This window comes from Gossypium hirsutum, chromosome A02, assembly GCF_007990345.1.
Source record: "Gossypium hirsutum isolate 1008001.06 chromosome A02, Gossypium_hirsutum_v2.1, whole genome shotgun sequence".
Lineage (NCBI taxonomy): Eukaryota > Viridiplantae > Streptophyta > Magnoliopsida > Malvales > Malvaceae > Gossypium > Gossypium hirsutum.
In genome coordinates this window covers 98567489-98584894 of record NC_053425.1, presented here as the reverse complement: position 1 = coordinate 98584894, position 17406 = coordinate 98567489, and the positions used below count along the sequence as shown (strand labels likewise).

The following is a 17406-nucleotide window of genomic DNA, read 5'->3' as shown; positions in this document are numbered from 1 at the left end:
ATCATAATTATCTGTCAAAGACTTTCACCATTGATATATGTTTTACCTAGCCTTTCAAGTTACCTCACCTTTCAGGCAATATAGATTTCCAAATAGCATAACCTTGTTACCCCACCTTCCAAGCACTATAACCTTCTCGCCTTATAAGTAATGTAGACAACATAAGTCAACAAAGTTTGAAGTTTACTGCGTATAAATTTTGGATTATGATGCCAAATTGGTATTATCAACACAATAATTATGAAAATGGTACTTTACAACACATCACGCAAATTATTTTTGCAAAGAAATTAAAATAACTCGAAAAAGTACACAGAGTAAATAAAGTTCCACTTCATACATTCGTAAAAAAAATTAGAAAGTACAGAAAAAGAATGCAACCGCAGCAAAAGAATAATAATAAAAAATCTCTAAGTAGCTTTATTAGTGGTGTAACACCCCTAGCCTGACCCAATTGTCGGGTCCGAGTTATGGGATGTTATAGTTGTTACCGGAGCAACTACAATAAATTATTTAGTAAAATGATCATTCAAACATACAAACATGTCATAAACACATTTACAATATGATACATAATTAAATTCGAGCCTTAATCGAACTTACGAAAGCTCATTTGGTGACATGGGTATGTTTTAAGACCAAATTGAAAATTTTTTAAAATATGGACCCAACGTCATGGCGTCACTTCTTCCATGTCGTAGCATCACCAAAATAGTATGTCACATCATAATTTCGAGCCACTCAACATTGAGACATCACAAACTGTTGCCTATCATTGTGACGGGGGAAGTTGACGTCGGGACAAGAATTCAGTTTGGTGCAAAAATAGATCATTTGGTACCTACTCCATGCCAAGCCACACCATTAGCACATTTGGTGCTTATTAGCACATCTATAATTGCACAAAACATTCTATAATATTTACTAAATACCTTAGAAAATCTTTTCAATTTATTCTACACAACATGTCATCATTTGAACATAAAAATATATCAAAATGGCTTAATCAATCCAACATAATCATCCAAGCACATCAGCATTTCATACCATTACATTTACCACCTTATTTCGTACATATCATGCCATTTTAACTATCAACCACAAAGTCACATATGTTACCAAAACATACATCAATATACTTGAACATTATCACATCATGATTCGAATATTAACTAAGTTCAAAACAATTATGTAGCCAAAGTAACTTATATAGTTAGAACAACTATGTCCTTGCCACATAACAGAGCTTAAAATGAACAAAATTCTACCGAGTCAATAGAGGGATAGTGTGATCTTCGAGCTGATCCGGCTAACGAATTTCGCAAACCGACAATCTACAGAAAGAAAACAAAAACAGAGTAAGCATTTCAAATGCTTAGTAAGATTATAGCTTTTAAAATGGGAACTTACCTTAATTCACTATTAACATAATGAATTAACTAACTATACAACTTTTCTGTAATCACATTTCACAACAATAAGATGAGATCATCAAATACGAATCATAAAATATTTCTATCTGAATAATACAAATTCAATTCAGTGCCTTCCATCAGAATCATTGAGCATACATATATCATTTACTTCATTCTATTTACATATAGTCATTTGAGTACAAACTTGTAACACTTATCCATCATTTCATTTTTAAACATTTAATCCAGTAGCCCGAGGAACTATAATAAATGGATTCAAATACACAGGTAATTACACTACACTAGAGAGCACCAAAGTGCAAACAAAGGCACCGAAGGGTAAACAGATGCACCGAAGTGAAATCTTGTACAAGTGCACAACTAACCCTATTTTCATATCATATCCTATCCTCTAATACGTTCACTTGGGCACAATTAACTCTTTTAGCCATTTCTTTACAATTTAGTCCTTATCTCACCTTTTTGTACCAATTTGTAAATAACTCAAATTACACACACACTTACACAAATATTATAATTTAAGTACATAAAACAATTAAATACAATTTACCATATGAAATTTCCTTAAAAAACTCAGAAAATAAGTTGAATCGTAGGGACTAGTCAACAATTTTCCCTTTTTCTCGGTTATCTTAGACTCAATTCAAATCTTGATTTATACGATAATTTAATTTCAATTTATCAATTCCAAATATCTTATAACATTTAGATATATGCATATGAAATTTTAATTTTGATTTTTGAATGTTATCTAAAGTTTTACATTTGATTCAATTTAGTCCCTAAAACCGAAAATGCCATAACTTTCAAATTTGAGATTTGGTTTCGAAATCGACCTTAATTTCATCCTTCTACAGACCATAAAAACCTATAATTACATAAAATTCATATCAAATTCGAAATTATTGCACTTTAGTCCCTAACTCTTAAACTAACAAATTTTACTTCACAAATTAGTTCATTTTCATTTATAAGCTAAAAATCTAACAATTTAGTACCAAAGGCTTCAAGATTTAACAATGATAACTTTCATAAATTTTAATAGTTTCACAAATTAATCCTTGGGTTAGCTAAATCAAACTCCCGAGACTCTAAAAACATAAAATTTACAGGAAATGAACTAAATTCAGCTTACCAATTTTGAAGAACAAAGCTTAGACGTTGGAGGGTTTTCTTCTACTTTACAACCAACCTTTGGAAGAAAAGATGAAGGAATGTTTATTTTTTTTTCTTTATTTTAATATATATAATTTAGTTAAAGTTAATTAATCAAAATTTATATAGTAAAACCTCGATAATTAAATATTCAATAAATTAATAATCTCGATTAAATAATAATTTTTTTCAGTCCCAACTTAGGCCAAGGGGATAAAATAATAACCTCCTAAATGCATAAGATAACAATTTTTAGAAAAATCCTGAAGGGCCCAATGAAAATATAAAATAATAATTCATTAAATGTACTGAAAATTTTATATACAATACATAAAACTAAAGTGCTTTCTAGATCTCTTATTTTTCTCAATTTGATTCTTTGCATGTGTACCAAATACAATTTCATCTTTAACTTTTAGAAGGGCATAAACCAGATCTAGTATATTCTTCTTGTGTTGTATTAAATAATTCTTCAAGGTATCCACAGCAAGAAAAACCTCTTTTGGAGAAACATGTGGTAAAACACTACTGTTATCTGGATCTTGCCTGTCATCAGCTGGTTCATCCATTACTCCTTGAATAATTTCTTCATCCATAGGTGACTCCATTAAAGATTCATTTTCACTTGGATAATTCAAAATCTGCTCAACATCCATGGTATTTCTATAGTGTAAATAAGAAATTACTTCTTTTAATTTATGAATGCCTTCAACATCACAAATTTCTTATTCGAGAGGCAGATCCTCCTTGGATCTAATTTTTCAATGTTGGAAACAATTTGCAATAGTTGTAAGATTCACGTCAATATTCCAAGTAGCAATAATAAAATGGATTGCATCCAATACATTAATCTTTTTAGGATTTATTTCTCCTTTCTTGTAACCTTCCAAGTTGCTAAAATAAAAGCGGCACTGATAATAAATCTTAACTGCTCTAATAATTCCAGCATCATATGGTTGAATTTTTCATGTTGAATTTGGAGTCAAAAAAAATAATTCAACGTTTCTCAAGCCTTCAATAACCTTGGGATGGGCTGGGAAATTGTCTACTATAAGAAACACATTTCTACTAGTCATTCTAGCATCAAAGCAGCGAACAAAATCTTGAAAAAGTAATTTAGTCATCCATGCTTCTTTTTTTTGGCTCTGTTGGGATCGACTCGATTAAGCAACAAGTAAAAAAATAGCGAAATAAATTAAGAAATTGAACACACAAATTTAACGTGGAAAAACCCCTCCAAAAAGGATAAAAAACGATAGGAAAAGATAATTTTACTATAATGGCAAAAGAACAAAGAGTACAAAAGATGGATATAAAAACTAAACCCTGAAAACTCGAAAACAAAGAACCCTCAAAACGTAAACACAAAATTCTCTAAATGTGTTATGAGTTCTAATCTTTAATGGGTGTATTTTTTAAGGTTGTAAAATAGCCTATTTATAGGCTAAATTCATAGGTCAAATAATAATAAAATAATATAAACATATCAGTGCTTGATTGAAACAAATAAACATAGTTTAACTAAAAGATTATTTCTCACATTTGATTGAAATAGGAGTCATACTTATCAAATCTCCACCTTGACTCATATTTTCACAACGCCATCTTTGCCAAAGCCCGCCACGAGCCTATCTTGAACTATGTAGGGAATTAATTGAGTCGAACCTGTGCTTAGAAATTGGAAGACTTCAAGCCTTTGACTTGTACACTGCCAAATCAAAACTGGGTTATCAAAACTAACCCAGTTTTGATTTTCACGAACACAGTGCCCTAACTTTTCAAAACCTGCATCCAAAAAAGAACCTCTCTTCAAAGAAATGGTCATACCTTTTTCCCTCCTATGACTAAGTTGCCTCCACTCCAAACTAGTTGACTTCGACTCTGTAATGGACGAGGGACGTCCGATTTCACTTGTCATTGTAGAACCTTCCAGAATATAAAGATTGCCAAATTTTTTATCTTTTAACAAAATGAGAGCTCCACGAGATACTTTAATGCCGCTCAACTCGACATTGATTCTGCATCCTTTAAAGTCTAAAATACTCAATGAGATGAAATTCTTTCATAAATCAGGTACATACCTGACATCTGAGAGTGTCTTAATAGTCTCATCATGTATCCTAATTTTAACAGTACAAATACCAATTACCTTACTAGATGAATTGTTTCCCATGCGCACAACTCCACCTTCAACCAAATTGTATGTAGAGAACCATTCTCTATTGGGACACATATGGAAAGAACATCCCGAATCTAGGATCCACTCAGACGTGAGCTTGGAGTTATCCCTCGTTGAGACTATCAAGAAACCATCACCGCTTTCATTGGCCAAATTAGCACCAGCTACATCTTTCTCGTTACTCTCAGCAGCTCTTTTATTTTGTAGTTTATAACAATCTGCTTTGATGTGACCTAACTTTTTACAATAGCGACACATTTTGTCTCGTTTCTTTGATGCTACCAACATGGAAGCTTACTTATTTGCCTTGCTATCCAAACCAAACTCATTGTCGAGTTTGTCTCTACTCAAAAAATGACCCTTCACTTATTCGAACGAGTGTTTGTCTCTGCCATAAATCAAGGTCCCCCTAAAAAACTTGTATAAAAGGGGTAAAGAGTACAATAATAGCATAGTATGAACCTCAGCATTCTTTAAATCATTTAAAAAAGTAATGAATTAACAGATGTGATCTCTAAGAAGCTCACATTTGTTCATGCGAAACGTAAATAGATGTTGTTTCAACACTAAACGGTTAGCTAGAGACTTAGTCGCATAAGGAGTTTCTAACCTTCTCCACAAGGCAGAGAGGTCTTCTCCATCAATACCTCCTGCAATACCATACTTACAAGGCACAACTGGGTTGCAGACAAAGCCTTTTCATCAAGCTCTTCCCATTCTGTTTTATTTAGATTCTCAGGCTTTTCCTAGTAACAACCTTTTTCAAGTCGGATTGAACTAGAATTGCCGTCATTCAAACTTGCCACATATTGAAATTTGTTTCACCATCGAACTTTTCAATTTCAAACCTTGTTGCTGCCATCTCTAAATAGGCTGATCTATGAAAATTGAACTAGCTCTGATACCACTTGTTAGGATCGACCTGATTAAGTAACAAGTAAAAAAATAGCGAAATAAATTGAGAAATGGAACACACAAATTTGACGTGGAAAAACCCCTCCAAAGAGGATAAAAAACCACGGAAAAAGATAATTTTACTATAATGGCAAAAGAACGAAGAGTACAAAAGATGAAGATAAAAACTAAATCCTGAAAACTAGAAAACAAAGAACCCTCAAAACGTAAACACAAAATTCTCTAAATGTGTTATGAGTTCTAATATCTAATTGGTGTAATTTCTAAAGTTATAGCTCAAATAATAATAAAATAATCTAAACAAATCAGTATTTGACTGAAACAAATAAAAAGAGTTTAACTAGAAGATTATTTCTCAAATTTGACTGAAATAAGAGTCATACTTAACAATTTGAAATGACGAGCCTTTCAATGTTTTTAAAAGCATTTAGCATTGGAAGCTTGTCGGGTCATTTAGTATACTAATAAAAAGTCAGAAAAACTAATTTGATATTAATATATTTTTAATTAAATTTAAATAAAAATATTTAATTATTTTTTAAATAATAAAATGAACTATTTGGGTTAATTGAGTTCAAGTCCAGCTTGAATTTTTTTTTTTAATCCAACCTCAACCTAGCTCATTCTAACCATGAGCACCTTTGGACTGTACTCTGAAACAACATTCAGATTGTCTAAGAAGTAACTTGAATCTTGAACATTTAGATTATCTAAGAAACAACTTGAATGCTAATGGCTAAGGAGCCCTATACCAATTTTATTTTATTTTATATTCTTTTTAGATAATAATAAAAGCTGATATAAATAATATAATAACTAAAAAACATCTGAAACTTAAATATTGAAATCAAACCAAAAATAAATCCATTAAAACCGAACTTAAAAGCCCAAATTAGACCCAGACGAAATACGATCTCTAAGCTCATCATTTAAGCCAACAAGCTGTTGCTTAAGGTCTTGAATTTGAGCAGCCAACTCCTCCCTGTTTTTCTGCCAAATGCAATAAGTAAAAAGAAGAAGTATTTTTTTTTCCCTTGGCGATTATTTAGAATCTCAAATCACACTCAATTAGCTAGCTACCTTGAATAACAGATGACGAGAGCTAAACCAGCATGTGTAGCCAAGACCCACAATTTCCATCAACTTTGGGAACTGAATGTTACCATGGAAATCGTCAAATCAAAGGAATATAAAGTGATTGTCCAAAAAAACTCAGATTATACATTCAAAACTCACCAATGGAATTGCATCAACAGCACCCACAAGAGCTGAAGCTAGCCATAAAGCAACCACAGTAACACTTCCATATAAGGTAATTGAATATGCATCCTTAGGGTCAAGCTGCTATTATTTATAGAGGCGAAGTCAGAAAAATTTTTAGGGGAGGCCAGATGAAATTTTAATTTTTTATGGTTTATATCTTTATAATTTATAAATAATTAAATCGAATTTTTATAATTTTAAGAAAATTAAAGTACAATTTTATCTTTCTTAATTTAAAATTTTTTAAAAAATTTAAAAGCCTAAAAAATAATTTTATATTTTGGGGCCGGGCACATGCAATCCCCTGGCTTCCCCCTGATTATTTAGTACACAAATGCGAACTATAAAACAATTCTCATTGTACAAATGACCATTGCATGTGACCAACACTGAGTTTCAAATCATTCATTTCCTCACCACCGCAATAACTGAGGTGTACAATAGTTGCCACTGTTTTGTAAAAGACTTTTAACCAAATTTTAATTGATCAAATACCTTTATGATTGTGATCGGATATATATATTTGTACATGGTATGATAAAAGGGTATTAGCAAATCATGTAGCTTAGGCAACCGCTCAGATTATATTTGTCAATATGGTTCCTCAAGAATTTATGATCGACCACTTTCACCAAGTCTGATACTTGTCATAGTAGCCATTATTATTTTAGTCGAATAAGTGCAGCAAAAACACATCAATAAAACCTATAGGAATAAAATTAAGGGAACAGAAAATAACTGAAATCAACCTTTATATTCAGTTTCTCTGAAAACTGAAACGCCAAAGGCTCTTCTTTAAGTTTTTCCACTGTCAGCTTTTCATCGTACACATTCATTTCAACCGCTGCAACTTCTTCAAATGCGGCCTCCCCGTCCGAGGTTTCTTCCGATGCTTTTGCTTTAAGCAACGGGTTATTATTAAAACACAAAACCCCTACAAAGAAAAGAAAAGTTTCTACTGTTTAACAATGAAGTAGATAACATGAACCGACGATTATAAGTGAAGAAGTAAATGAAAACAACAAGTAACTCAAAAAGAAAATAAACAATGAAAATGAGGAAGGGTTTTGGATATCGTACGTGAATGGAGGCAGTAGGCGGTGGTGCGAGACGGCGGGAGTGGGCGGAGATGGGGACGGAAAGAGGGATGTGGGGTGAAGAAGCTGATGGTAGGGAGCAGGGAAATGGGTTGGGTGAGGCTTCTAGAGAGCTCCATGTGTTTGGAGTGAAGAGCGAAATATGGACTTACAAGAAAATGGAAACTGGAAAACTGTGTATATATGCTGCTGCCTTTCTCTTAGGTTCTCCTTAGCTTGTTTTTCCTTTGTTTGGTTGAATCCTTTGTTTTTAGTACACTTTTTAGATAAATTCTTAAATTTAAAACATTTGAAAAAGTAAAACATGATATCTGTATTAATATTTAAAGGTTTGAACCATTTGAAATCATTTAAGTTATTTAAATTTGAAAATTCAACTTGATTTAAACTAGAAATTAAAAAAAATCAAGTTGTCTCGATTTAAATAATTCGAAAATTCAAAATTCGAAATTATTTCGGATCGAATTGAATTTTGCTCACCTTACATATATATTTTAATGTTGGTTATAAAATTAAAAATTGTCATTATAAAAAATCAGTGCATAAAAAATATCTTTTTATTGTAAAGATTTTGGGTAACGTACAAGGGAAGTTTCTGGGTAACTATTAGTATTTTGATTCGCAAATTTGCAAAGTCTAAAATTTTTTCATAAAAAAAGTTAAACTGTAGAAGAAAAAGGGAAGTTTACTAGCGGCAAAGCCAAAATTTTTTTAGGGGGCTGGAATTGAATTATAAAATTTTAAGAGATTAAAATATAATTTTACCATATACTAACTTATAATTCCATTATTTTTTAAGGGACTAAATAGATTTTCTTTTTCATATTTAAGAGGGCCAAAGTGTAATTTTATGAAAAATTAATTTATAACTTTACTATTTATAAAAGGACTAAACTACAATTTTTCATTTTTAGGTAGGGCAAGGCCCTTATCGATCCTCCTTGCTTCACCTCTAAAGTTCAGCCTTTCGATTGGTGCCAATGGAGAGAATGGAGAAGGTTATTCAACAACGATTTTAACATTCTAATAACTTGAATAAAAAATTTTGAATAATTTAATTATAATTATGTAACTATTTGAAATTGGGTAAACTCAATAACCTTGGAGGTAGTAATAATTATGTAGGGAATATTTAAATAAACCAGTTACAGCAATAAGAGAGCCCACCTCAATCTATTTTCGTTCCCAAATCAATGCACTTCAATCTATTTTCATTCCCAAATCAATGCAAACTTGGTTGAAAGTTAACATGGCCGAATCCATTTGTAGTTGAGTGGCTGCTAGTGTCATGGGTTGCGCATGGGAGCCCGCAACCATGACACACTTGTGTGATCCATCATGTTCAAAGGAGGTCATTTGGCCCAATCGGACTGACCCGTTGCTTAGAGAGAGTGAAGGCCCATCTACAAAGCTTGAAAAATATGGAACATGATCTTCAAAGATATGTAATCCTAGATATGATATGTAATAGTTAGAAGACACAATTCAGTAAGCTTGGAGATTTGATTTGTAGATAGCTTTTAGTCTCAGCCATTGATGTACTTTGATTTGTACTGTTAATTTTGGGAAGACTTAAATATAAATAGAGGCATTTTCCCCTTATTGTATTTCGTTTAGTGAGTAATAGAATTTTAAGAGCATTCACTCAAAACTTTCTCTCTAGTGTTCTTGCTTTTTTGTGGCTTTGTTCATCTTTCGAGTTCTTTCACTTTTCATTCTTCCGCTTGTTCTTCATGGGTGCCTTAGAGGAATTCTATTGAATCCTCAATTGTTGGGAGTTAAGCTAATTTAGGCGTTTCTAGAGTGAAGAAACTGCCTAAGGCCACACGGATTGCGTGGGAAAAATCTAAGTCCGTGACAGTTGGTATCTGAGCTAGAGTTCAAAGGCATCGTCGAAAGATGTCGAAAGAAATTTTTGAGCATGTTGAACTAATGGAGACCTGTGGGAGAGCTATAAAAGCTAGTCGTTCGAGGGACATATTGTTGGCTTTGGAGGATCGAGTCATCACTCTCGAGGAGCCCATGTGGGATGTCAAGGAGAGGGTCGATAATATCGATGATAGGAGTTCCCAAGCCAAGTGTGGATTTTCCCAAGCCTAAGGAGTTCAAGGGAACAAGGTCCGCGAGAGATGTTGACAACTTTTTATGGGGAATAGAGCAATACTTGCGTACTAAAGGCATCACGGACAATGCCACTAAGGTAATTACTACTGCTATGTATTTGACTGATCTTGCTTTATTGTTGTGGCATTTTAGGTCAACAAATGTAAGACATGGTGGGATCGAAATTAGGACTTGGAGGAGTTCCAAAGTGAGTTCAAAGCATAATTTTATCTAGAGTATGTCAAGGATGAAGATCAGGCAAAGTTGCGTCGGCTTATGCAATAAGGCACTGTGAGGGAGTATATACGGGCATTCAGTGAACTCATGCTTCAGATATCAGATATAGGTGAGAAAGAGGCGTTCTTTTCCTTCATAGATAGGTTGAAACCATGGGCGAAGCACGAATTGCATTGTCGAGGAGTCCAATAGCTTACCTAGGTCATGGTCGTAGCAAAATTGCTTGTCGAGTTTGGTGGAAAGAAAGAAAGTTTGAGTCTTCCAAGCCCAAATTCAAATCAAAGGGCAATGGCGAGGGAGAAAAAGACAAGCCCGCTAAAAATAGTAATGGTAAGAAGCCTTGAGATAAAAAGAAGAATGAGCCTTTAAGTTTCTTCCATTGTGATGGTCCACATATGATCAAGGATTGTCTGAAGAAGGCTGCACTTTCTGCTATGAAAGTAAATGAGGAGGCAGATAAGGCAGACAACAATCTTAGTTTGATACTAAAGAGTGTCGAAGACATGATGAGTCATAGACTAATTTTTGTAGACATCATAGTGCATTGAATGTGCTTGTCGACACAAGTGCGTCTGATTTGTTCATGTCCAAAGAGGCTGCTCGTAAACTTGGTCTCAATATCTAGAATGAGTCGGATTAGATCAAGACAGTGAACTCAGAAAGTATTTCAATAAAAGGGGTTGCAAAGGGAGTGGATCTCCAACTTGGTGATTGGACCGGTAAGTCATCCATTAAGGGAATACCATTTGATGACTATAATTTTGTGGTTGGATTAAGTTTTCTTAACCGGGTTAATGCATCTATTTTTTCTTCTACTAATTACATGGTAATTTCGGATTCGAACCATCAATGCTTGGTGAGAATGGCAAGGAAAAGAAGCTTGGAGGGAAAAACACTATCGGCAATCTAATTTGTTAAAGGGGTATGAAGAGATGAAGTCTCCTACTTAGCCACTTTGAAGGTTGAGGAGGTTGTTAAACCTGTTGGTGAGATCCCGAAGGGAGTGGGCTAGTTATTGTTGTTTTTTAAGATGTGATGCCTACCGAGTTTCCCAAGAAGTTTCCACCAAAGAGAGAGGTGGACCACAAGATCGAGTTAGTACCCAACATGGAGCCACCAGCAAGTCCCCATATCATATGTCTCTGTCAGAATAAGAAAAGCTACGGAAATAATCGAAAGGTGCTTTTAGATGCGGGATTCATTAGGCCATCTAAATCTTCGTATGGCACGCTAGTGTTGTTTCAAAAGAAACATGATGGGTCATTGAAGATGTGCATTGATTAACAGGCCTTAAACAAGATTACTGTGCAGAACAGGTACCCTATTCCTCTTATTGTGGATTTGTTTGATCAACTTGGTAATGCGAAATGGTTTACCAAGTTGGATTTGAGATTGGAGTACCATCAAGTTCGAGTTGCCGAGAGGGACGAGCCGAAAGAAGCTTGTACAGTGTGGTATGGTTTGTATGAATTCTTTGTGATACTCTTTGGACTCACAAATGCCCCAGCTACATTCTGCATATGACGCCCCAAAATTCTTATTTCAGCTTTTGTGGAAATATGACACAACTGTTTATTTACTTCAGTAGTTAGGTGTTCTGGGTGTGTGTGAGAGGTCCCTAGTTCAAGCCTTAGCTTAGGTAAATTTTTGGGTATTTTTTTGAATTTAATCCCCATCTCTGCTCAGTGGGCTTATATTAGATTATTTATAAAACCATATCAGATGGGCCTGCTGGTCTGGTGGTTAAGCTGAGTGTTAGGTTGCTGAAGGTCCTGTGTTCGAATCCTTGTGCGAGCGTGGGTAGTAATTTTTGCTTGTCCAATTGAAATAGTTCCGACTGTATTGAAAGACTAAGAGTTGGTGGTTAGGATGTGAAGTAGTGGGGAGTTATTAGGATATCTCAAAGCAAATTTTGTTTCTCTTTCCCTAAGTCTTCTAAAGTTATTTTTATTTCCCTGCTATTATTCTTTTTCTTTTCATTTTCTCTTTTATTCTTCTTTTCCTCCCTTCGTTGTTGTTTTTTCTTTCTTTTGGATCAATATTCTGTGCCTTGTTATTCTGGCGTTTTTTGTGCGTTATCGGTAGGTTGGTGAGTGCGTTTCCTACATTGGTTAATGAATCTTGGTTTGATGGAATTTATTTTTTGTTTAGGAGAGGTTTAAGGGCTGGAGGCTTTCAATCGGTGCCTAGATTTCTTGTAAGCATCGTTGTTTACTCTAAGGTAAGATTTTTTGGTAAATCAAAGGCTTTTCTTTACGAGATAGTTCAGTTTATTGTAGTTTTAAGATATTAATTCGGGCTTTAATTGGTCAATTTTAGGTTCTGGAGATCTAGGGAATGTTTTTGCATCAAAACGATACCAGGTATGTATCCGAAACAAAGAAATCGAGCTTTCAGAAAAAGCGAAAAAATGCCATTATTTACATGGGCGTGTGGTCACCCGTGTGGCAGGCCGTGTGCGACAACACAGCTGTCTTATAGACGAAGGCCAGGCCGTGCGCAAGATAAGGCCCTGTGATGGTTGGAGTGTGGTCATGCGGGCCACAAGGACGTGTGATAATTGGGTCAGGCCATGTGTCCAAACGGGCAATGCCAAGTTGGGTGTGTGGGCCACATGGGCGTGTGTACCACACAGGTAAACCACATGGGCGTGTGGACCCATTTGGATAAAATGTTTTCTAGGGTTGCACGGGTCACCCAAGTCGATTGTGAACTTACTATAAGGTCAGTAAGTGCTACTTAGACCCTAAATCGTGTGACCTGAACATATAATGTATGTATTGAGCATGTTAAAAATTTATGCATGTTTACTGATCCGTATGTATGATTGATAACTGAATTCTAGCATGTGAGCATGTATTTCTGTATGTCTGCATTAAACATGTTTAGTTACATCTGCATTAGGGTGGGATGATTGATTACTGGAGGATGTGTACTGAAAGTCTTTCATGCCTATTATCTGGCAGGTCAGCTGCAATATTATTGATATGTGCCGTATTCAGTACGACTTGGTATGTAGGGCTAGGTGGGTGTTTTAAACCCTACATAGTATGTAAGGATGGTTGGAGATAGTGTGTAGAGGCTGGTGGGTAGGATACTGATTTTCTGCTACTATATGCATACTGTATCTGAGATGGGCTATGGCTTTAATTTATATCTGAAACTTTATTTGAATGGGTTAAGGCCTAAAGTTGTATCTAAATCTGTAATGGGCTTAGGTCCCAGATTGCATTTGACTGATAACTGTTGTTTGACTGTATGCATATCTTCTGTGGGGATTACACACTGAGTTTACGTAAACTTACCCCTTTCTGTTTTATCTGTACAGGTAATCCCCAGACTTAGACGGTTCGATACGGTGGAGGACTCAATGGTAACCACATGTCTATTGAACTACTTTAATTTTATTATGGTTTTTATTTTCTATTTTTGATGTAATTTAGGACTTTTGGACTGTTTGCCTTTATTTTGGATTTAACTGTTTTTTATGGACTTTTAAACTGAAAAACTCAACAAAAACTCAGTTTAATTTAAAACAACGTTTTTCCTAAATGTGAATGATTTTCTTTAAATATCATAGTTTTAAAAGCTTCTGCTACAGTATATGTTTCTAAACGAACCAAATTAACGAGAAAATAATTTTGAAGTTGATGAGAGGTAAATAGAAGCTAATAAACAGAAACGGTTTTAACTTAAGAAATTTAATTTCAATCTCATTCCATGTGACATCACCAGATTTGATCATAATGTCTAGGCCGGGTTTTGGGTGTTATATTTAGTGGATCAGAGCTAGGTTGCAAAACTTGGCTGTGGATTTTGGGTTTTAAAACTTGGTATTTAAGAACTGATTTTCAAATAATTTAAAATGATTTGACTGAGAATGTGGTACACCGAGTCTCCGGCGCCGATCCTGTAAGTATTCTGATAAACTATTATGATATTATAGATAGTTTATTCTGAAAACACTCTAGTTAGTGAATACTAAAACTAATAGAGACTGTATTTGCGAAAATCAATCTCTAAATGTATGATACAGCTCCACATAAAACATCTGTTAATAAATATTAAAACTGTAACTGATTCATAAAATTCGTAATACAGATAAATCTTAATAGATATGAGCGCACGAGGTATCTGAAGACGTGGTACTAGAGCTGAGTCCTCTTCTCTAGGCAGCATGCCAAACCTAGATACGAGTGAGACGCCGGTGTCACCTGTTACTGAGACTGGGTCTTAAGATTGCATGGCTGGGGATGACGTATTGTCCTAGGCTATGTTAAGGTTACTAGAGAGGGTCGCTAGGCCCAACACTAGATCTGGGGGCCGAAGGTCGTTACAAAATACTTCGGTGCAATGGAGTTGAACTTTTTAGGGGTGCCACTGGAGTCGCCCCTAATGTGGTTGAATATTGGATGAAGGCTACTGAGAGGATAATGGATGATTTAGTCTGTACCCCTGAGCAAAAATTAAAGGGTGCAGTCTCATTGCTTCGCGATGAGGCTATCAATGGTGGCTGACCGTTAAGGGGGGCACTTAGCCGGTCGTCTGTCTTGAGAGTTCTTTAAGTCTGCCTTCCAAGGGAAGTATGTGGGGGCAAGTTACATTGATGCTTGTAGGCGTGAGTTTCTGAACCTCACTCAGGGGGACTGATCAATGGTCGAGTATGAGGCTGAATTTTTTAGATTAGGCCGTTATACGCTAGGTATGGTGATGTCTGAATATGAGAGATGTGTCGTTTTAAGGACGACCTTAGGGATAATTTGAGGGTGCTGATAGCTCCGCAGAAGGAGTGAGAGTTCTCCTTTCTAGTAGAGAAGGCAAAAATCTCCGAAGAGGTTAAGCGCGTTGAGCGCCAAAATAGAGATTGTGAGAGGGGTAAAAATAAGAGAGATTCAGAGCCTTTGAGTTTGGTACAGAAGCCTAAGAAAAATGCCAGGACTGATGGGCCGGTTAGAGCTGGGCCCCCTGTTACTCCTACTGGATTACAGCCGTGTGGAGATTGTGGTAGACACCATCAAGGCGAGTATTAGGAGAGGACTAGGGCATGTTTGAGGTGTGGGTCATTAGAGCTCCGCATTCGGGAGTGTCCGCTGAAGGCCGATCAGGTGCAAGCTTTGGGTTCTGGTACTGTACAGCCACATAGGGTAGTTCAGCAGTCACTAAGGGGCCGTGGTCAGGCTAAAGGTGGTAGCGATATGGGTCGTGGACAAAGAACACTAGGCAGAAATACTGAACAGACTGAGATGAAGCAGCCTGCTCTTGTTTATGCTACTTGTCGCGTGAGGACAGAAATGCTCCAGACGTCATTACCGGTATGTTCTTAATTTATGATGTACCTTACTTTGCTTTGATAGACATCGGTTCCATACATTCCTATGTAGCTAGCACTGTGTCTGAAAACTTGGGGTTTTTGGTTGAGAGTAATTCTAGTGAGGTGATTGTACTGAGTTCACTGGGGCAATTGGTTCGGGTTGGCAAATTGTATAAAGATGTTCCGCTAGAGGTTCAAGGGTTGGTATTTTTGGCTAATCTGATGGAGCTTCCGTTTGGGGTGTTCGACCTGATTCTGGGTATGAACTAGTTGGTCAAGCACCGTGTCCGTCTGAACTATGCGACCAAAAGGGTTGTTTTGAGAATTGAGGAGGATAATGAAGTAGTCATGATTGGAGAACGTCGAAATTATTTGGCTAATGTGATCTCTACACTGGTGGCTAATAAACTAGTTCGTAAGGGATGTGAGGCGTTCTTGGCCTATATTAGTGTTTCTGTTTCTGGGGGTTCTTCAGTAAAGGATATCAGAACTGTAAGAGACTTTTCGGAAGTTTTTTCTGAGGAGCTACCGGGCTTACCTCCGAATCGAAAAGTGAAATTTAGGAGTGACATTTTTCCTGGTATAGCTCCAGTGTGTTTCGCCCCCTACCAAATGACACCGAAGGAGCTTATAGAGCTTAAGGCTCAAATTCAAGAGTTGTTGGACTGAGGTTTCATTCGTCCTACTGTTTCTCCGTGAGGAACACTAGTTTTGTTTGTTAAGAAGAATGATGGGGCCATGAGGATGTATATTGATTATCGACAGTTGAATAAGTTGACTATTAAGAATTAGTATCCACTTCCGAGAAGTGACGACTGATTTGATAAGTTCCGAGGGGCTTCTGTGTTCTCTAAGATCGATCTCCGTCCAGGGTATCATCAGTTGAAGGTTAAGGAAGTGAATGTCCATAAGACGTCATTTAGGTCTCATTATGGGCATTACGAGTTCTTAGTCATGCCTTTCGGGTTGACTAGTGCTCCGGCTGCATTTATGGATCTGATGAACCGAGTATTTTAGCCTTATCTGGATCAGTTCATCGTGGTCTTCATCGATGACATTTTGGTATACTCGAAGACTGAAGATGAGCATGATAAGCATCTTAGAATTGTGCTTCAGATTCTGCGTGAGAAGCAACTGTACGCTAAATTAACTAAGTGTGAGTTATGGCCTTTTGAAGTCACTTTTCTGGGGCATGTAGTGTCTGCTGAGGGGATCTAAGTCGATCTTGGGAAGATTGAAGCTATACTGGATTAAAAACAACCTAAGAATGTATCTGAGATCCGTAGTTTTCTGGGTCTAGCGAGTTATTATCAGCGATTTGTGGAAGGTTTCTCACTGATTGCAGCGTCCTTAACTTTTTTTTGATAAAAAGACCCGAGGGTCAACAATCAATTTATAGCATCATTTTAAAAAAAGATTATGGATATCCGTCGGATAATCTATATTAAAATCCATGGTACAATTTTTTGTCGTGGCCCAATTACAAAGAAAGTCAACTTGGTTACAACATTTAGAGGCCCAACTAAAATTAAAACAACAAAAGAAATCCATCAATTTATGCAATTCCTGGATCTAGTGGCTTATAGTCGTTAAATCAAACTTCTTATTTTTAAAATGGTTAACAAGGCTGACATCATCTGTTTCAAACTCCAGCTTTGACCAACTTTTAGACCGCGCAAAAATAATACTTTCTTCAAGCACCAACATCTC

General features: G+C 35.8%; 1 protein-coding gene across 3 annotated transcripts; it reads right to left on the bottom strand.

Annotated features, from left to right (window-relative positions):
- Nucleotides 1-1088: 1088 nt before the first annotated feature.
- On the bottom strand, nt 1089-8300 carry LOC107952597 (protein CURVATURE THYLAKOID 1D, chloroplastic). Of its 3 annotated transcripts, none has more exons than XM_041082057.1 (5): nt 8029-8300; nt 7698-7882; nt 6922-7029; nt 6766-6837; nt 1089-1334 (listed from the first exon to the last, which is right to left on the bottom strand). In XM_041082057.1, the coding sequence occupies exons 1-5, from the start codon at nt 8162-8164 to the stop codon at nt 1248-1250; spliced, it is 588 nt and encodes a 195-aa protein (XP_040937991.1). In that variant the 5' UTR covers nt 8165-8300; the 3' UTR covers nt 1089-1247. The 3 variants fall into 3 exon arrangements, with proteins under 3 accessions (XP_040937991.1, XP_016743291.1, XP_016743292.1); XM_016887802.2 differs by lacking the exon at nt 1089-1334 and adding an exon at nt 6413-6675 and having other exon boundaries at nt 8029-8299; XM_016887803.2 differs by lacking the exon at nt 1089-1334 and adding an exon at nt 6413-6675 and having other exon boundaries at nt 6922-7026; nt 8029-8297.
- Between the last annotated feature and the right edge of the window lie 9106 nt (nt 8301-17406).

Coding starts and splice junctions, on each gene's coding strand:
- LOC107952597 (XM_016887802.2), bottom strand. CDS start 8,164: ATGGAGCTCTCTAGAAGCCTCACCCAACCCATTTCCCTGCTCCCTACC. Junction 6,838..6,921: donor CTGTTGATGCAATTCCATTG/GTGAGTTTTGAA, acceptor GGTAACATTCAG/TTCCCAAAGTTGATGGAAAT. Junction 6,676..6,765: donor CTCGTCATCTGTTATTCAAG/GTAGCTAGCTAA, acceptor TGCATTTGGCAG/AAAAACAGGGAGGAGTTGGC.